Source organism: Protopterus annectens, chromosome 3.part1 (assembly GCF_019279795.1).
Source record: "Protopterus annectens isolate FY-2018-M chromosome 3.part1, PAN1.0, whole genome shotgun sequence".
Taxonomy (NCBI): domain Eukaryota; kingdom Metazoa; phylum Chordata; order Ceratodontiformes; family Protopteridae; genus Protopterus; species Protopterus annectens.
This window is the reverse complement of record NC_056732.1, coordinates 1,561,153,597-1,561,176,119: the sequence shown is the minus strand read 5'-3', so window position 1 is coordinate 1,561,176,119 and position 22,523 is coordinate 1,561,153,597. Positions and strand designations below refer to the sequence as shown.

The 22,523-nt window shown below is 39.0% G+C and overlaps 1 protein-coding gene across 1 annotated transcript in view; it reads left to right on the top strand.

The window, feature by feature from the left end:
- Positions 1-22,523, top strand: part of LOC122797804 (SCO-spondin-like) — a 4,708,783-nt gene that overhangs the window by 3,619,492 nt on the left and 1,066,768 nt on the right. Inside the window, exons 82-83 of the mRNA XM_044066325.1 lie at positions 14,450-14,610; positions 15,592-15,812. Of these exons, the coding sequence (XP_043922260.1) occupies positions 14,450-14,610; positions 15,592-15,812 (382 nt within the window). The remainder of the gene's footprint in view (positions 1-14,449; positions 14,611-15,591; positions 15,813-22,523) is intronic.

Sequence of the window (22,523 nt, the reverse complement as noted above, 5' to 3'; positions counted from 1 at the left end):
GGAGGAAAGCTCCACAAAGAAAAATTACAGACACATTTAGTTATTTAGACATAATCAGTATACACACAAATTACAAGAGACATGTTTTTACAGTGGTATGCGGGACAAACAAACAGTTACAGTGGAGAGAACAATCAAAAAAGATATTAATTTTAAAAATAAAGGTAAGTAATAGATTTGTGGTGTACAGCTGAACTTTGGAATGTAGGTAGAATACATACATAGTATACAGGTACAGTACATACATTGTAGATTAGCCAGTGTTTGTGAGTAAGATTGAAAAACTATTATAAATTGCTCTAGATTTAGTATGCATATGTTATCCGCTTTCACTAGCCTGGGGAGCAATCATGGCACTGCCAACTTTGCTTGAGATGTTGCCTGATGAGGTCTTTAAAGGAGGCTTTGGATGATGTGTTTTGAATGCTAGTAGGGACAGAGTTCCATTTTTTAGCCACCGAACTACTATATAGTGCATCTCCAAAGCTATTGTAGCTGTTGGTGACTTCTAGTGGTAGTTTGCTTGATGATCTAAGAGGCCTTTTGGCTGAGTGATGTTGTACTAGGTTTCTGAGGGCAGGACACTTATTGGGGAGGTAATAGATAGAATGACAGAGGCAGAGCTGATTGTAGGTTAGGAGGTTGGGCAGTTCAAGCCAGTGGAGCTGTCTCAAAGCAGTTTTAGTACAGTTTTTCAAACATAGGTATAATCGTGACAAAGCAAAAGGCTCCAACGCATTGCTAGAGGTTAGGAATGGCACATATGAACAAGTAGCTGGTTAATAAAAAGGAACTAAATAAGAGGAATGAGATGCTTCCAACCAGGTCCGTCTTCACCTTGTAGGCCTACTAAGGCCACACCCCCAACTAGTCACTTCTCATTGGACATCTCTCAACCACTCCCCCTCCACAGTAGCATAAAAGCAGCACAGCAACAGCTCCCAGGTCATTCTGACCAGCGCTTGGGGAGCGCACAAATAGTCCTTTTTAGGACTCACACATAGCAAAAGAACCGAAGATCTGTTCAAGAAGAAGGATAACGGAGATCGACACCACCATGGAACACCAAGGGACACAACAGCAGCTCTTCCCAGAGCCCATTGTGTCCATACACAAAACAGCTCTTTTCAGAGCTCACGTGGATCTGCACCTTACACCAAACAGCTCTTCTCAGAGCTCAGAGTACACCAAACAGCTCTTCTCAGAGCTCACAGAGATCTGTAAAAGCTCTGATAAGAGCAACCAGAGACACATTGAAGAATAAAACAAAAAAGTTCTTATTAGAGCTACCACCAACACCCGAACGGGCATTCAAAATACAAATCGGCCCTTCTCAGAGCTCACAGAAATCTGTATCAGCTTCGGTAAGACCAGCCGGAGGCACAGACACAGCTTCGGTGAACCAAACAAAACAGTTCTTTTTAGAACTACCGCATCTGCCTGAAAGGGCATTCTAAACACAAAACAGCTCTTCTCATAGCTCATAGAGATCTGTAACAGCTCTATATAGAGCTCCAGCTGCCCACAGGACTAAAACAGCTCTTTTTAGAGCTAGCTCCACCACCGACTACACGTAGAAATCTGTTCACCGTTTAGGATCAAGAGTGAAAGGCTTTGTAAAATTCATACTATAATACAGATACACACCCCAACTTGGATTCTCAGATCCTCTATTAAACAACTCCTAACCATAACCAAACACAATAAAAGAGCAGACCAATGCCTTTATTCCCATGCTGTCACCAAATTATGGAATGTCCCCCCCCCCCCCAGCTATTACCCAATTAGACTATTTAAAAACTTTCAAAATAGCACTGAAAAAACACTTTCTTAATAATCATCTCTGTTACTGTAGTCACATTACTAAACTACTCTAAGTCTTGTTTCCTCAGTCTGTAACTACTTCTACCTCCTCACTGTATACATTTCTATAAACCAAAATGTCTTAGGTTAACTAACATGCTGATTGTCTAATTTTTGCACATCAGTTGAATGCTATGTATCACTTTTTCTTATTTGTATTATTGTATATATGTAACCTTCTTACCATCTTAATACTATATTTTTAATTTTCTGCAATTTATTTGGAGCTTTTCTCCCTGGGCCTCCACTGAAAATGGGTCCTTGGCCCAGTGGACTTTCCCAGTCAACAAATGTCGGATAAAATAAAATAAATAAATAAATAAATTAATTAATTAATTAAATAAATAAAAACAGATAAAAATGAACAAAAACTAGTAAATAATAAGAGAATTTTGCCAAAATCACCTAATGAGCAGAAATCTGATCAAAATGGGTTACAAAGCCTGCAAAAATGTTACACTGCAATGAATAAGCAGCAGAAAAGCTTCTTCAGTTAATAGCACACTTATCTTTTGACTACAGAGGTAATTCCTGGACTTTTCAGCAAACTTAAGTTTTAATTGCTGTTATAATTTCTACTAGAACAGTATTTTTAATGTGACAACAATTATACTACTCATTCCATCAAAAACCTTTGAGTCACAGAGCAGTTCTACAGAAAACTGAAAACATTGGCTTCCTAAAAAAGTTTTATCTCATTTTTGTTGCATCTAACATAGCAGAAAAATTTAAGGATGTGCAAATATCAAAATTTGTTCATCCTGACAGAAATGATTCCCTAAACTGTATTAAAATAAAGTTGTCTTTATGTACAGAGTGGCAGAGCTAAAGAACGGTATCACGAAAGAGTTTACAGGATGAGTGGATAAGTGTAAAATTAAAATGAAGAAAAAAGTTTGCTAAATGAAACAAAAAGTCATTTATTCCATTCATTAATCTGGAACAAAGTAGAAACCTCATAATAGTAGATGGGAATAATAAAATGCACAGGTATGATGGAACAGTTGAAAATAAGTTTCAGTTAGGCATCATGTTATTCAAGGCATGGTTACAGCCATGAGAGTAAAACATGTATGACTTTGAATAAAGAGTGCAAAAATTGTGGCTTACTGAAGCATTTTTATGTGCAAAAGCAATAATAATAATAATAATTAAATAAAGACAGACCAAGAAAAGCTAGTTATGTGTGATTGCATTAAATACGTATGAAATGAAGTGTTTCAACAGAAGGGGTAGAAGCACAGCAGCGTCACCACAAGAAATAATTTCTGGTCTGAGAAAGTGTGTACTAATGGCTAAAGTTTTAATTTTAAGTTTAATGTTGGGGCAGAGTATAGCATTTTAACTGAAAGGACATTTAGAGATATGTGCTTCAAAAGCACTGAAGGAGACTATAAAACGTCATTACTGACTTATTCTCATCATAAAGTTAATACCATTGGGTCTGAAAAAGCTGTATTGTATTGATAATAAATAAAGACTAGTCTTTTATTTCAAATTGTGTCCCTAAAATAGTAAAATATTCTGGGCAAAATCATCTGTGATTAGTTGAGTATGATTAATTATATACACCTTGTGCAAGTACAGTTTCAAAGTACTATAGGGCAGTATACAATCACCGAAGGCAAACCTACACTGGTTTATAAAGCCAAACAATTGATATTTGTTTTATAAACACCTTTATTGAATTATCACTTGTGACATAGGCAAATTTATATTTATACAAAAGTAATCAAACTGTAACATTAACAAACATTATACTTCATGTATATTGCTATATATCATGTAATCTGTTGTTGTGTCTTTCGGCTTTTCCCGGTTAGGGATCGCCACAGCGGAACTCCGGTCCGCTAATGATTGGCAGTTGATTTTTACATGCTGAGTTACATAAATGATTCAGTTCCTGTCCCTTTTTTACATAAGAAAACATCTTTATTAAGCCATGACTTATGGAACGTTACATAAATTATTCAGTTCCTGTCCTTTTCTTACATAAGAAAACATCTTTATTAAGCCATCACTTATGGCATAAGCAATCATACATTTATATAAATGAAAACAAACCACAGAAACACAATCCTAGCTGCAAGCATTTTATATCACAAACCATACTGACACACTCCCAGTTGCAAACATTATACATAACTAGTCCTAGTACACATAATCATTTTCAGTCAAACATTACATAGCTCATTTAAGTCCTGCCTTCTTTTAAACCTCATTCTCCCCCTGTATGTATTGTTCCCACAATTCCCATTTTTTCCTATACTTTTCTAAAGATCAATTCCAGTTGTTTTATCTCTGTTACTATATTCACTACATTTAATATAGTTGGTTTAGATTTTGATTTCCATTTTCTAGTAAGTGCTTTTTTGGCAGCCACCATAATTAGATACAGCAAGGCCTTACATTTGGGAGACAAATAGATATCCTCCCATTGTTTCTTTGTGAATTGCTTATCCTGTCTCTCTTCCCAATCCTTCCTAACCTCATCTGATTGATTCTTATAGTTGTCATGCAATATTTTATATTATGTACTAATTATTCCTTATTTAATGGCAGCTTCTGTTCTAGATTTTACTAAAACCTGTAGCAGTGCTGGTCTTTCGTTTAGGACCCCCCTTTTTGGTAATCTCCAACCTTCAGTCCAAATAAATCGTTGGCCTCTTCCCATTCTGTTACCTTTCCCTCTTTAGTTATTTGCTCCCAATACCTTGTTCCTTTGCCAGTTTGTACCAATAAATTCCAGCCCCCTCTTGCTTATTGTCTATAACCCTAATAGCAGTCATCCCTATCGGCAGAATCTCCTTTCTCCAGTCCCATGTTGGTTTAGTTCTTAGCATAGTTTCTGCTGCTTTATGGATATAGTATTCTGTATGATTATTGTTATTCTCCTTAAAGGCCTGCATCTAAAATTCCAGTCTCTCCTTGTTTCTTAAGCTTCCCCCCTGTTTCAACATCATCCCATTCCACTTTGAATTATAGATGTGATGTTGTCCTGTCTCACCTTCATTCTTAACAAGTTGGGTTTGGATCCGATCATCGGATCTGACACTTGCCTTATACACAAGCTTGAGGTCTTCCACTAGTTCGTGGCTAAGAACCCTATCCCATGATGCACTACGGGAGCTCCCCAGATTGTTTGCCGCTAAGCAAGATCGAGTGTTCGCTTCTCTAGATCTAGGTAAGTACACCTTTATTTGTTGTTTATGTCAAATTCTTTACTAGTTTTTCTTCAGAAGCCTGTTAGTTACAGTCGTTAGGCTAATTGTATTATTTAGCCATGTTTATAGGGCTGTTTTCAGCTGGTTGGCCATCACTTTTTCTCTTGGCCATTTTTCTCCATAGCCCAGCTTACTTTAAACTTTTTTTCAAAGCCCGTTTATGTTGAGGGCTTTTTTCCTTCACTTTTTTGGTTTGAATATTATTATATTTATATATTCCTCTTGTGTGTGATAAGCAGTTAGTTTAAATTAGATAAGTGTTTTCCTTCCCTCTGCAGTCCATTTAAGTTAGAGGGCTATTTTCTTCTCTAATTGTTTGTAGGTTAAAAAAAAAAGTTTTTTTCTTTGTTGGTTGTGTGCCATATTATATATATATATATATATATATATATATATATATATATATATATATATATATATTTGTCTACTTGTGTGCTTAAAATGTCTTCCAGGGATAAAGATTCAAAGCAGTCTGGATTTAAAAAATGTCAAGGCTGTGGCCAGAAGATGTCAATTACTGACAGACACACAATCTGTGTTTACTGTTTAGGAGTTGTGCACTTCCAGAAAACCTGTTCGATATGTCATTCTTTTACTCATAGAGTTCTCCTTGAGAGAAAGAGCAAACTTATTTTAAGAGGATTATTGGGGATCCCCTTCTTGAAGGTTATTCAAGAGGGCCAGGGTTCTTCGAAATCTCCCACCTTAAAGTCTGATAAGGGAACTGAAAATTTATCATCTTCATCTTCTTCCAGTGCTCCATCAGAGCTGCCAAAAAAATTACCAAAACTTGCATCTCCAGAGCTGAAGCACTCCATGTCCGAGAGGTCAATGGCAATGACATCTTCTATGTCAGTGCCAAAGGCAGTGAAGAGTTGGAACTGCTGCCTGGTTTTGCAGCCAGTTTCCCCAACTCTGAAGTCACCTATATTACAGCCACCAAAATCTCCAGTCCCTTCATCTTGGTCTTCTAGAAGTCTGTCGGACGATGATGTGGATCTTGTGGTGCAGAGGCTGTTATGGACCCTGGCTTTGCCCAAACTATTTTTGGATACAACCCTGAGGGATTTGGATCCGACAACATCCTCTCCTTCTGCTCTAATTCCTCCTCCGATCCAATCCTGAACTTTGGAGCCAGAATGTCCAGAGCTGTTACTGGTGGAAACCTCAGAACCGAGACCTACTTCGGCATCTTCAGCACCGACTATTGCTTTGAAGTTCTCCTCTCCAACGGAACTTGAGGAGTCTAGGTGCCGAAACACTCCACTCAAGTCCGGGGAGGTGAGTCGGCTCGGACAGTTGTCGGATTCGACCTTGCCTCTTGGGGCATCGGCTCAGGTGAGCTCAGCTCCTACCTCTGCCTTGGAGCCATCATCCTTGGTGCCAGGGAATCCCTCGGCTTCTTCGGATCCAGGGATTCTCTCGGGGAACAGTCATGGGGCCTTTGAGGTAATGAGGAGAGTACTGTCTCCACTGGCAGTTCCATGGTCATCTTCAGATATTCTTCCCCCAGAAGCACCGGTGTCTGCCTCTATAACCTTTGATCCACAGGGACACAGAGATCCTAGGCTTCAGAATGCCCCTTTTTGACCAAGAATGTCCTAGTAGATGCTATGGTGGTAGCGACAGCCACCAAGAAGGAACTCTCAGTGACATCCTCATTTGTCCATCTGCTGAACAAAGAGTCTTGTACAATGGACAGATACGGAAAGCGTATTTTCTCTTCAGTGACTTTTGCCATTCGATCGCTTAGCTACCTTACCCATTTTACAAGACTACAGAGAGATCTCCTGAAAGAGCTAGGAGATGCTCTCCAAGGTTCAGTAGCTGCAGGTGTTTCAGATAAAGTTTCCTCTCAGATCTCTACCTTAAATTCAGTAGTAAATTAATCCATGAGGCTGATTTTTTATGCTGCAGATGGAGGGAGCAGAGCAGCGGGTTCAGGAATTTTCATAAGGAGACATTCCTGGATGCACTTGTAGGATTTCTCAGAGCCCTTTAAATCTTCCTTTGTGAACACCCCATTTGATGGCTCATCTCTCTTCGGGATGAAAGTAAAAGACACACTCACAAGATGCAAGCAGGAAGGAAAGACTCCCATGGTCAGAAAGATGGAAAAATGTGGTTTCGAAAATCTCTGTGAACTTTCCAAGAAACATGTGGTGATCCTTCCCCTAGAGGCAGAGGGGGGAAGCTCTAATGGAAGATGCTGACCTTGTGGCAGAGGGGGTCCGCAGAATCAGGGAGACAGAGAATCCTTCTTTGGTAAGCCCTTTCTGTGCTCCTGAAAGGAGACCCACCTGTCCATCTCTGGATGTAGTTGCGGGCCACCTATCTTTGTATCCAGAGGCTTGGCAAAAGATAACAAAATACAAGAGGGTACAAAGAATCATATCCAGAGGCTACTTCATTCCCCTTTCTCTCCCCACCCCAAAAATAAAAAAAAAACCCAGATGTTCCACCCAATCAAAGGGAACAGACAACTCTAGAAATTCAAAAGTTGCTAAACAAAAGAGTTATCCATTCGGTCCCCACAGACCAACTATGATCCAGAACTTACTCAAGATTCTTTTTAGTTCCAAAGAAAACAGGGGACTGGAGACCAATTCTGGATCTCAGCAATCTAAACAAATCAGTAAAGAAGTCCAAGTTCCAGATGGTAACACTGCAGTCTATACTCCTGTTTCTGGGACAATACAATTTGATGTGCTTGATAGACCTTCAGGATGTGTACTACCATATAAAAATAGACAGACGATCCAGCAGGCACCTATGCTTTCTGCTGGGAGCCAGTCACTATCAATTTCAAGCTCTGCCCTTTGGTATCACTACAGCCCCCAGAGTGTTCACCAAGTGTATGGCAGTGGTCGCGGCTCACTTGAGATGACTAGGATTCTGAGTGTTTCCATACTTAGACGACTGGCTCCTAACCGCCACCACTGAGCATCTACTAACTCAACCGAGAGACTCCACACTATTCCTCTGCTTCCAATTAGGAATCTCAATAAATTACAAAAAATATGCCTTGCTGCCATCTCAGTGCATTGTTTTTATAGGAGCAAAACTAGACACAAAAAAAAGGTTAGCCAAACTTCCTCCAGAAGGAATAAGAGCCCTTTGAAATCAGATCTTGATTCTCCTTTCAAAAAAGAAAGTACAAGCGAAGACAGTTCTAAAAGTCTTGAAGACCATGGCAGTGGCAATGCAGCATATACCACATCTAAGTTTTCTTTTTTTCTTTTTTTTTTTTACAAAGAAGACAACAAAAACAAAAGATTTGCTCTGATGCAACAGCTTGAGTGTTATTGTGTTATTGTCACTTCACTGAGGGGAAATAATTAGAGTGCAAAATCCATGTGACAAACAGTCCGAGCAGTACAGTGCTGTTTTTATGAAATCAGCTGATACGCATAGATTTTACATTGTTGAGAGTGAAGAGAGACAATAACTGGACATAAGAGAAAGCATTTATACAAAATGGAACTGAATTCATTATAAAATAATGACACATCAGTGCATCTATGAAATAAGGGCAAAAGAACTCAGGAGATGACACTAACTCCAGAAAGAGAATTTTTCCTAATTTGCTTGATCACTCAGAATGTTAATAGAGCAGTCCTGAATGTGATGTTGTGATACCTGATAAGACAACACAAGCAAACCTCAGTGGATAAACGTGCTATAGTACAAACAAAATGCCAAAGGCAGAGAAACAAACAAAGACTGTATAGGACAACAAAACACTGCAGATAAATCATATACATGCTTTATTGGTAAGCGCTTTCAAAAACTCAAAGGTGCTTCATCAGGCCATTTTAAAAACCACAGTATTCTATTTAAATAATCACACATCATCAGTTACATCATCCAATGAACCAATAAACATAAATGCATCATGAATAAATGAATTCATTATAAACAAATGCAAACAATAACACAAAAATGTAGCACAACAAAGTAAAAATAAAAAATGCAAGAAACATATAATAAAATACAGAAAGTACCACAACAGATGCATTCAAATATAATAAAATATATGTATAAAGACTTAATTCTATCTAAGTGGCTGTGCTTGTAAGTAAGGCTTCGCTATTTACTGCCATACCACATGATCAAGGGATTCATGCTGTTAAGACTTGAGTGCACATAGTTCCTATGATGATAGAAAAATTGATTTGATTTGAATTTTGCTAGAAATGATTCTTGACAATAATGTTTTCCTGTTTGATTCCACATATTATATTCAGAATAGAGGCATAGCTACGAGCACATCTTGTGCAAATAGCTATGCCAATATTGTGTTGGCAGAATGGGAAGAAAGTAAAGCATTAATACATCAAGAGTTTAGTAGGTATGTCTGTTTTTGTCGTAGATTTGTTGATGATGTACTACATTTTTGTGTTATTGTTTGCATTTGTTTATAATGAATTCATTTATTCATGATGCCTTTATGTTTATTGGTTCACTGAATGATGTAATTGATGATGTGTGATTATTTAAACAAAATAATGTGGGTTTTAAAATGGTCTGATGAAGCACCTTTGAGTTAGTGCGAAAGCGCTTACCAATAAAGCATTTATATGATTTAGCTGTCGTGTTTCGTCCTATACACCTTTTGTTTATTTCTCTACATGATAAGACAACCCAGTCATTATGATTCTAAAACAACCTACATGGGAAGACTTACCAAGATGCCATAGAGATTGCATGACTACAGTACTTGTTAATATAGTATGGGCCAATACTTACATCTGCTGTATGTGAAAATACTTAATGTTGCAGTTTTGTGTGAAATGTTGACATTTTTAAATGCACATTTCAAGTGACAGTCCAAAAATACCGCAATACAGTTAATTTTTATCATTTAAATTTAAAAACTTTAAAGGTTAGGATGTTGTATATATAACAGGTTTTTCCACTTTAAGTAATAACTACCCATATGGTAATCCTGCATGCTGAGTATACATGTTCCTTCCATCTTTTTCTGTTACTCCCATGACAGCAAACAGTGCAGATGTATCCAGATTGCTCTTGTGTGTTTGTTTTGTAGCACTTGTTAATCATGGTCTAGGTACGCCTGACAGAACGTATAGTATTGCAACATGGAGGACCCAACAGCAACACAATTAAACACAAAGGACACATATACTCTATACACAAGGCATCCTAGTCAGGAACCATCCCAAAGAACAAAACACTGTGAGGTAGAAGTGGTAACCCCTGAAGCACTGTGCCTGTCTGATTAGAACCGATACTTATAAATGTGTGAAATAAGCCACGGTGGTACAGCAGTAGTGTTGTTGCCTCACAGCAAGAGGTTCTCCTGTTCGATTCTCGGCTGGAGTGCCTTCTGTGTGGAGTCTATATGCCCTCCCCGTGGTCGAGTGGCCTCCGAAAGACATGCGTGAATGGGTGTGCCTTCGCTGAAGGTTGGGTGTCGGGCTGGCAACTCGGCACCATAAAAATCTACTGCCAATCATTAGCGGACCGGAGTTCTGCTGTGGCGACTCCTAACTGGGAAAAGCCGAAAAGACCAACAACAACAACTTATAAATGTGTGAAATAATATTTTCATTTACTTAATGAACGGTGAAGACCTGGCTACATTTCAAAAAGGATGACAGCATCATAAAGGCATAATAATTCATGAATCTTTTGTAGTATAGAACACAACACTGAGAAATGTTATGTTTTTCACAACTATTATGAATTGAGACAAATCTAAAAATAAACACTAAAAATTGTTCTTAGATAGTTTATTTCTTGGGAACTAGATAGATTGCCCCACTGCACTCCCCGTTGTTTTCTTATATATTTCCATTTTGAGGTCACATAAATTGTGATGCATTGAATTGCACTCTAGATTATTTTCATTTTGTAATTGTTTATTCAGTTAAGAATGTAATAAAAATATAAGCTTTGAAATTGTCACTGAGAATGTCAGTATTGCAATAGCTGAAATCAGTAAGGAAAGAGATCTGAAATAAGAATATAACTTCATCAACTTAAGACAATGTAGAAAAATGGTTTCTTAAAAATGGTTGACATTGTGGAGACTGCTTCTGGTTCAGTAAAATTATTCTGCTATTCTGTTATGTTTAACTTTACGTTTGTATTGCCACGTAACTATTTTTTTCACTGGGAAGTGTGATCTGAGATGAATAGATTTTTAGCAAGATAGATACTAGAAGATATGTGAAAAAATCCTATGAAGCAAGATTGACAATATCAATATTGTTTAACTTGAAACAGTGAAAAAAAAAACAATAAGAGAAATGTAAATATCCATGCATGATTGAGATCACTTAGCTGCATGTATCTCGTTTCTTTTTCATTGTTCAGCTGGAGATCTTTGTTGTCTGCCAGCATGTTTCTTCTTGTTCACATATGTAATCTGTGTATTTGTCTTCCATGTTTGAATTAGTTCTCTATGTTTGTTCTCACTACACTCTCATGAAGACTTTTCCATGGGTCTGCCTTTTGTCTTGTGACATAACTCTCACAATTTCCTGTCATATTACACATTTTCTGACAGTGTCTTAATATTCTTACAAGTCATTTAGTTGCACTATTAAATATGTTGATGGCCTTACAGATTATGAACATTTTGTCACGTCCCCAACTATTATATGTCCTCATGAATATATGTTAAGGTTATTTCTTCTCTGAGAAACTGTGCACCAGCTTTGTTATCCGCCTCCAGACTATCTGCATCATCCTTTGTTCTTGCAGAAAACAGGTTCTCCAAAACTAATTCCTAGTTGAAATTCGAGTATCCCAATTTCAGTGGGATCAATCTTTTAGTGAGATTTGATATCTCCCAACTCATCTTACTACATTCTCACATTAATTGGTCATCTTTAGGTCATCCACTACATTTATCTAAAGTTTTTTTTTTTTTGGTATTTTACTTTTTCCAACTATATCACTTTGTTTGATTGAATCTAAATTGCCTCACATTTAAGCATTCACTGACTATCAAAGTCCATTTTTGTCCTTTATAAGACTCTTATCAAGTCAAACAGCAGGGTTTTATTCTGTCTGCAAAGATATATGGCTTCCTTTCAGTCCCCCCAGTGTCACTTATGTAGGCACTAAAAAGATACGGTCCTGTACTGAACATTTTAGTACATTTAAATAACTCCTATTTGTATTTTTCAGTTTTCACTCATTGCTTCCCAATGATTTCTATTTAGCCTAGGCAGTTTTAACCCAACTTACTTCATTATGAGTTATTTATGAAAGCTTATGTATACATTAACCATTTGTGTGTGACTGTTAAACAGCCTCCTTAAATCTTAATGCAGCATCCACAGCCCTTCTTTTTTTACTTTTTCTGTCACCCAGTTCAGTTTGCCTTTTAGATATATCTGGTATGTGTCATGGAAACCATATTGCTTAGCTCACATGTCCCAAAACCTCTACGCATTCAGCAAGAGCTTTCTTGTAGGGAAGGTTGTGTTATTTAGTTATCACTATGAATAATTTACCTGTTCTGTAATTTTCTGTTTCATTCAGTTTTACTCAGTTATAAAATGTAATCACTACTGTACTGCTGCAGTCCTTAGTGTCCACCTAACCCTGCCACTGCTGCTTGAAAGAGCGGTCACTTTTTTTCTAGTTCTGTCCTTTTAAAACTCTGGTGCAAAGTGTATCAAACGTGTTCCTTTGCTTCATATTTAAGAGTTCAGGCAGACGTTTCCTTAATTTATTCATCCATTTGTTTTCCTGATACCTGGTTTATTCTGTTTATGGTTGTGGAGGGGCAGGAGCCGGTGTTTGTTCTTAATAGGCATAAGACAGAAAACTAATCCTGAATGGGAGAGTAGTCCATCAATAGGACACACACACACACACACACACACACACACACACACACACACACACACACACACACACACACACACACACACACACACACACTCTCTGGTATGCTTAAAGTCACTTGTCATTTCACTGCTGGTCCTATCTTGGAAATGTGAGATGAAAATAGAGCACCCGGCAAATACCCATGTGAACATGCATTCTGTGCCTAGAGGGCATCTCAGACCATAATTAAACTTAGGATCCAAGTACTGAAAAACAACAATGCTAACTTATGCACCTCTGTGCCACCTCCCTTTCCTTCTTTTTTCGAACTATATTGATATATATATCTGCATAGCATACCTCTCAACTGCCCCAGATTTTGCAATACAGCCCTTATTTTAGCTCATATTATTGCCTTGTTCCATGTAAAAAAAAATATTTTCTCGTAAGCCTCATATTTTTGACCCTTCGCTTGTAAAATAAAATAATTTGTGGTATGTCTCCAAAAATTACAATCACTAATGTTATTCATTTGAATGTCATACTTATTGTTCAGAAAATTCGCCATGATGCAACACCTGTTGTTATATTAACTTTCTAAGCAAATTAGAGTAATATTTAAACATTATTCCTAATGTTGGACATCCGTCCTTTATTTTTAGTTCCTCCAGAATTCTTAAGCAAAGAAGTATGCTGCCCAGTGTTATTTCTTTGTAGAATTCTACAAGTTCACTTGTTTATGAAAACCACTCAAAATATATGTTCTTTATTTTTGTGAATATTCGAATTTTATCTGATAAGGTATTGAAGAAAATCAAGAGGTTCCTTGTTTATGTGGGTAGTAGGTCTGCAAATCAAAACATGTCCAAAAATGTTGTAAAGTTAGGTATTTAAAGAGATACATAAAAACAGTAGCTTGATGAGTTCTGTCCTAGAAGTGGCTGGAATGTTTGCTTCTTCACAACCCAGTGTCTCTAAATTCCATAATGTAGTAGGATGTCATGCTATAGCTAATAACAAAGTCTTCTGATTATTGAGCTGAAGAGTATAAAAAAGTTTTTGCTTTCTAGGTTTGAACAAGTAGACTCTTACTTTTTTGTTTCTATTGTTTATTTATATTTGTTTTGTCCATTACTGAGGTATGCATTCATATTGCATATAAACAAAATGAATTGTGTTAAATAAATCAAAATGAATTTAGAATGTGAATGAAGTCATAATATAAGCAAATTTCAGAACATGCATTAAGCTGGTATAAACATAAATCTTAAAGAAAGGTTGCATGACTATGCTAGTGTATAGAGAGTGTGCAGAGATTCTTGATTCAAACACTTGTCTTAATTTTTGTTATAAATACCTTGCTCCTTGAAACAAGGAACATGTGCAGATCATTTTGCTGTTTTTTTCACAAATATTTATGACTGAGTAGCTCTGAAATGTATACATTTTACTTGACTTATCTGTGAGCTAGTGATGTATCCTTTGGTGTATCTAGACAAGACTCCTCAAGGATCCTATTATTTCTGATCCCTTTTCCATTCCTTTCTCATTAGGAGTGTCCCTGTATCCTGGATGTAGACTCTGTTCAGCTGTTTCAGAACCATTCCAATCAGATGTTGTACCCCTTCTTTGTTCATACTGATAGAGGGTCTACACTTACTCCAGGGGAAGAGATTTTATCAGGTGAAACTATCTGGCAAGAATGCAGCAACTGGTGAGTAACTAATTGTGTTTTTTTACACTCAGAAGATCTTCTTAATATTCTTGCTTGCACAATTACTAAAAATTAGGCAGATATTAAAGGTACATATCAACCAATTTTATCTGTCACAGAGTATCTAGGATAGCACTGAGACAAACCAATTTAATGAGAGGAGTATGAAAACTCAATAAACTATGTCAACAATTCTTTCTCCATACTGTTGGTACCCAGAACTAATTAATCTATGGGGAAAGTGTATCAGGGAAAGTAAAATAAAAATCATTTTTGTAGCAGCACATAAAGCACTATTTCATATGATGAGTTTGTGCCTTATAATGGTTTGGGATACACTTTTATTAAAGAAATTAAAAGTAATGTGTGTCAAAGTGTATTCAGGTGTTTTAACTGCTATGCAGTGAAATCATGGCATAGCATTTTATAGTAACTAGTTAATGGAAAACAGAAACACAAGTATTCCCTGGCATATCAGCTTGATCTGTGACTACATCTGCTGCTGTATATGTGGTCTGAGGACAGCCTGAGAGAGCAGAATGCAGCCATGGGTAAGTGTTTCCTGCAGGCTACTTGCTGGGTGCAGAGTGTCTGACCATTCTCTACTATGATTTTTGTGTGACTTTCCAGTAAAACATTGTGAATGTGTACTATAATTTCCATTTCTTAAAAAAAAAAGCAAGTAATCTCCGTGGTATCCCCAAAGTCTCAAAACAACCCACTGAACAAATATAGTGGGTCCAAAAACAAAACGGTGTAAGAAACTTCTCTGTGTGGAAGATTTTTCAGTCCATATATCTCTAGTTAATCACTGTATATTAATCAGATCAGACAATAGCAGTAAAAGTAGCGAATTAACACTACTTTATGTCCAGGACCAATATTCTTTGATTCATATTAAGTCAAAGGATGAATGGAAAAAGTTAGTACTGTTATAGCTTTTGCAGAGGATATATTAATCAGAAGCTCTTTCTTTTGCAGCACTTGTGATAATGGACAGCTGAACTGTACCTTTTCACATTGTTCTTTGGATGGAGGATTCTCTCCATGGAGTCCCTGGGGATCTTGCTCTCTTACCTGTGGTGGATTGGGCCATAAGACTAGGACCCGTAACTGTACCAACCCTCCACCAGCTAATGGAGGAAAAGATTGCCATGGTCCTACAGTTGAAACCAAATATTGCCAGACCCCAGACTGTGCAGGTGAGCAGGATTTTTTTTTTACTGTAAAGTTATCTAATGATAAGGTAAAGTGAATTATTATTATTAGAATAGGACTGGTTACTGGAAAAAAATGAAACACATTCATTTCTTTTGTTTTCTTTTTTTTTTATTATCCAGACAGTCATATATTCTTTGGTAATGCAAACAGTGAACATACTGTAATCCATCCATCCACAGCACCTTTTTGTCATATTTACATAATGAGATTTGGGTGTCACCTTAACAGTGACAATCATCTAGAGCCAAGGTTAACACCACCAGGTGGCTAGCCCTGCCATGGCTGTTCTTCCATACCACAAATTTGCATGCACACTCACACCTATGGCCAATTTAGAGTGTCCAGTCCATCTACTGCATGTCTTTAGAATGTGGGAGGAAACCAGAGGATTAAGTGGAAACCCACATGAACAAAGGGAGGACATTCAGACACCATACAGAAGGCACCCCAGTTGAGAATTGAACTGGAGAATCTCCTGCTCTGATGCATCAATGGCTAAATCCTTTCACTTTGAATGTACACATAAACTCCTGACTACTTATCCATGGTATAGCTTTTGACCTGCTTGGGTACTTGTAAGCTTACAACTTTCTGGATATTACCTTTGACTCACTTATCTCTTTCTTTGCTAAAATACTTCAGCAGTCCGAAGAATACAGTGGGTAATGGAGATCTTTCATCATTACATTATGAGTACTAAGTCTGTTACTATTTCATTGCTCTCCTTTACTGACATAGTTGTAATTACAAGATCTGATGTTGTCCTTTTCATTCTTCCTCAACAAATGGGTTACAGATCCAACCTTGGATTCAACTCTGCCCCATTCTACAGAATTCAGATCCAACTCTTGAGCTCCTTCCTTTACCCACATTGCCCTCATCCATCCCCATTACTTCAGGTCTCATTTGCCACCATCTCATATAGACAAGAATCCTCTCTCTGAGCATAATTCAACATATTTCGTGGAGTAGAAAGTGGGTTTTCTTAATGGAAACCTCTTTTTTCCTACTTAATTACTGTATTATATAGTTCCTCCATCTTAGTTTTCGGGTTAGCTTTTGTTAGTCCACTCTACCTCAGTAAGGTAATTTCTTGCTTACCATTCTTGTTACCTTTTTTATCTGTCCTTTTTCAGTCTCTTTTCTTACTCAGTTTGACAGGGTATTCTTTACTACCAATTGTATCTTCTCTGTTTCAGTTATTGCTAACATACTACGGCTGAGAAGCCTAATGGTTTTAGAAGATGCAATTCCTGTGGGCACAGAATTACGAATTCAGATGCCCACAGGGAGTGTGTTTATTGTCTTGGAGTAGCACATCTGGGTACAAATTTTACCATTTGTGCAGTATTTAACTTGAGGGTATTGGCAGCAGGAGAAATAAGTTAGTCATCAATAGGTTATTATCTCCTTCATCTTCTTCCTCTTCTGGGGCTTAACCCCCCCCCCCCCCAGCAAATCATCCAAAGCTCCATCAGATCATATAAAAAATCTCTACCGAAGCCTCCAAAGACTTCTTCATTCTCAGAGGATAACATCAGAAAAATACAAAGATCATCGGATACAACTTTGTCTGATCTGAAAAGAAAAACTTTGGATCCTAATCCTTCAGACATGATAGTTATTGCAGGCAGTCCGACTGCTCAACCTATGGATCCAAAAACCATCTAATCCAATTTCTGGTACTACTTATACACTGAGAACATGCTCACTTGAGTTTATTGTCAAACCTATTTCTCCTCGGCTTCATTCTCCCCTCATGCAGACTCAGAGGAAACACTACAGACCTGGGTCTATATTACAATGTTGAAACGTAATATCGAACACCAAGTGAGCGACACATATTAATCGAAACACATTTAAGCGATTCGATGAATACTTTACAGGGCAAAGATGTAGTTCGCCAACTACACAGTATTGCCCTTTTCTTCACTGTAGTACGATCTCAGAGTTGGTATATTTAGTTAGGGGGGTGTGGGGGGCAGAGCCCCCACATAGTTGTGTTTGTAAGTGTGTGTGTGTGTGTGTGTGTGTGTGTGTGCGCGCAAACTAATTCTTTCCCAGGGAAAGAATTCGCTGTTTTGGCCATTCACTCTTGAGTGCAATCGGTCTTTACATGTTGACGAAGAGGTGTTTGCTTAAACGCCTCTTCAGTGTTATAATATAGACCGACAGACCTCAGTCCAATACCTCATCTGTCAGGTCCTCCAGGAGTCTTTCTGAAGCTGAAGTTGATAGGATGATGAGAAAGTTCCTCAGAGTTCAGATCCAGATGGGGTTATACCAGTTCTGCCTCCCATCTGATCCATGAGCCTTCCTGCCACTGCCCATACAGTTGTATCTCCTTCTCCTTGCTGTCCTTCAGTTTCGGAACCCCAAAATCTTAGAGCTCCAAGCGTACCTGTGTTGGAGCAAAGAGAATTACATCTTTGACCCCAACAGTTTCCCTGACCAGTTCTGCTCCTGTTCCCTTCGATCAGGTTGAGTCTGGAAACCAAAGCATTTGAGTAGGATGTGTGAAAATAAGATCTACTCCAATGATATTGGCTCCATCTTTGTCCCTTATAGCCTCAGCCCTAGAAAGCTTGGGTTGGGCTCCCTCCATGAGGCATGGATCTGGACAAAATCACAGTTTGCCTGCTTTGGATGTCTCGGCTCCTGTGTGGCTGGCACGGCTTCTCCTGGTCTGTTGGCTTTCGAGGTTATGGAGAGGATGTGCTCTCATTCAAGAGATCCAGTCTCTGATACATCCTTGGATCCTACACCCTTTCTCCATATGCTTCCAAGCTCTGATCCCATCAGATGTACTCCACAGGGACAGGCAGTACTTACTAGCATCGCGTCCAGGCAGTTCCCGTAGAAGAACTAGCCCTGTCTTTGGACACCTCCCCAGAGCATCTTGCTGAGGAGGTTCACCAAAAGAAAACATGTAAAAGGAGGCACATATATTCCTCGTTGCAATCTCTCACTGAAAATGCTGACTTCAACGAAGGAGAAGGGTCCCCAGACCACCACCTGATGGTGTTTCATTTGGAGACATTTTGGAGATCCTTAAGCAGAAAGGTGGTTAGTCCTCAGATAATCCATCCTCTAAGGAGTCAGTTTGTCTAGAGTCTTTTAGTGATGGCCTATCTACGTCTTGGGTGATTCCCCCGGCCAGTGAGCTTATCAACCAAGTCTCTCACTGGGCTTGGATGGAACTGGATTCTGAAGAACCAATCCCACATTGTCTGAATAAAATTTTAGCTCCTCCAGAAGATGAGCCACATTGGAGCAAAGGAGTCCCTGTTGATGCAATAGTTGTGGCAGCAGCCACCAAGAAGAAGCTAGCAGAATAGAACTCCTCTTTCCACCTTCGTAACAGAGTGTCCAGGGTATTGGACAGGTTTGGAAAGCATGTGTTTGCTTCAGTGACCTTTGTCTTGAGTTCCCTGAACAATTTGGTGCACTTTCCGAGACTGCAGAAGGATTTGACCAAGAAACCCTCAAAATCTCTCTTGGAATCCATGTCTGTAGAGAATTATAAAACATCATCCTTGCAGTTGGCCACTCTTTTTTCTATTTTCAGTATGTCCATGTGGTTGATTTATTTTGCAGCAGAAGGCACTTCACAGGCCGCCACTTCAGGCATTGCCATAAGGAGACATGCCTGGATGTGTCAGATTTAGCAGAGCCTTTGAAGTCTTTCATCATGATGGAACATTCTTGTTTAGCCCTTCTGTGAAGAAATGCTTTTCCGCAGTGAGCAGGAACGAAAGGCTCAGCCATAGGAATTCGCTTTTCTACCCCTCAATGATCCTTTTCAAGGAATCAAAGAGGAGGCAAGAAATGAGGTTCTATAAATCCCAGGGATCTTTCCAGGATTCATGCAGGAACACCTCCCTCAGAGGCAGAGGAGGGAGTTCAAATGGAAGACGCCACTCTAGTGGCAGAGGAGGCCCACAAAATCAGGGTTTCTGAGATTCCTTCCTGGATAGCACCTTTCAGAGCTCCTGAAGGGCTGCCCAACTGCTTGCCTCTGGAGGCAGTCAGGGGATGTTGTTCTTCCACCCAGATGCCAGTGCTGCTATAACAAAAGATTCTGGGATGCTAAAAATAATATCTAGAACTTAGTTTATAATATTTTGCCAAATGCTCACTTCCAAAAAAGAAAGCTTCCCAAACATTCCACTCAGTCAGAGAGAAGCTGCAGTTCAAAAAATTCAGAAGCTGCTGGACAAAAGAGTCATCCAGGAGGTCCCACCAGATGAGAGAGGATTTGGAACTTACTCAAGGTTTTTTTTAGTGCCAAAAAAGACAGGGGGCCCGAAATAAATTTTGGATCTAAGCAATCTGAACCAATATATGAAGAAGTCAAAGTTCTGAATGGTCATGCTTTGGTCCATTGTACCTCTTTTACACAAAAATGATTGGATGTGCTCAATCAATCAACAGGATGCATACTATCACATCAAAATAAACAGATGCTCCCAAAGACACTTGCACTTTCCGTTGGGAGCCAGTCACTATCAGTTCAGAGCCCTGCTCTTTGAACTCACCACAGCTCCCAAGGTGTTTACCAAGTGTATGGCAGTGGTAGCAGCTTACCTGAGACTGCAAGGATTCCAAGTGTTTCCATACTTAGACAGCTCACCACCCAACCAGGCATCTCTTAGAAAAGTCCAGGGGCTATTTGCTCCAAATTTGCCAATCACTAGGCATTACAGTCAACATTTCCAAATCCAAATTGCTACTGTTACAGAGCCTGGAGTTTACCGGTGCTCATCTAAGCACAATAAGTCAGATTGTTTCTCTACTTCCTCATCGTATATGCACAATCAAGTCCCAGGTTCATCAAATTCTTTCTCATCCTCCTCCTCCTGCCACACTTGTCCTTCAGGCCCCACATTCCATGGCAGCATCTACAGTATTGCTCCCATTAGCACATTACTATATGAGTGTTCTTCAATGGACTGTTGCTTTTCAGTGGTCTTTTCTTTGTCAGCCCCTATCCTTCCCAGTCAAATTGACTCCAGTATGCAAAAACATATTTGCTGATGGATCCAGTTGGATAACATTTACTTAGGTCAGCCCTTCAGTCTATCTCCCCTAATACCCACAGTGATCACGGGTGCCTCCCAACTGGGGTGGGGGGTATTTCTTTGGAAGGATGGTTCAAGGCACGTGCCCCCCCCCCCCCAAGAGACCAATTTGCATGTCAGTGTTCTGGAGATGAGCGTAGTCCTATTAGTGTTGCAGGCATTTCAAGATGTTCTTCTTGTAGGGACCATTGAAATTCAAACCAACAACATATTTGTGGTGTGGTACTTCAACAAACATGGGGGAACTTGATCTTACCTCCTCTGCCAAGAAGCTATGAGAATGTGGCAATGGGCGATCTCCTCCATCTGCTTTCTAGTAGTAATGTACATTCTTGGGATATTTAACATACCAGTGGGCAAACTCAGCCAGTCCATTCTGATGTTTCACAAGTGATTTCTTGATCAATCAGTGGTGGAGAAAATTTTCCATCAATGGGACTAACCTTGCTGTGATATTTTAGCTTCCCCCACAACAACAAATGCAGCAGGTACTTTGCCCTGATCCCCCTCAGGGGGAGTCACTGAGGGATGTTCTAGCCCACATTTGTCCCTCCAGTCTCCTTTATGCCACCCCCACTACCTCTGGTTCCAAAATAGTTACAGAAAGCTGGTCAGTTGAGGAGCTTGGTTATCCTCATTGCTGCCTTTTTGGCCACATCAGGTCTGGTTCTCCTTCCTTTGCTCTCATATTCGTTATCCTTCATAGATACTGTACCCCAGTCCAGACCTTCTGTCACATCCTTCAGGGATAATACATCCCAGTATACCAGCCCTCAAACTAACATTTATCCAGTTCCGGTAATAGCTAGACAGCCCAGTCTTTCTTCCTTGGTTTGTGATATACTTTTGTCCTCCCAGAAAAATTCCACTAAAAGGATTTACAAAAGTAAATGTAAAAGATACTCAATTTGGGCCCAGAAAAATGACATTGATCTTTTTACTACCCATATACTACCCATATTTCTTCTGCTCTAGAGTTTTTAGCTTCTCTTTTTAAAGAAGGTACTTTTTAAGACTGCGGTGGTGGTGCTGCGGTAGCGTTGTCGCCTCACAGTTAGACGTTGCCCGTTCGATTCTCAGTTAGAGCATCTTCTATGTGGTGACATGCATGGATGGGCGTTCCTTCGTTGAAGGTTGTGCGTTAGGCCCGGCAAGCCAGTACGTAAAATCTACTGCCAATTATTAGCGGACCGGAGTTCCGCTGTGGTGAACCCTAACCGGGAAAAGCCGGAAGACACAAACAAACAAACTTTTTTTTTCCACAATCAAGGTATAGTTGGCTGCCATATCAAGTTTCCCTCAGGAGACAATGCTTCTTGCTTGGCTGCTTCCCAGTTGTGTAAGGTTTTTCTAAAGGCCGCCTTCCTGCTCAGACCCCCAGTGAAAGATCTGTCTCCTCCTTAGGATTTAACAGTAGTACTTCAAGGCTTAACTCAACAATCCTTTGAAACTTCAGCAAAAAATGACTTGAAATTCCTGTCTTGGAAAACTGCTTTTTAGTTGCTTTTACATCTGCTTAAATGATTTCTGAACTCCAGGCTTTCATCAAAAGCCCTTACATTGTTTTTCTTAAAGACAGGGTCACCTTATGAATCAAGACTTCTTTTCTAC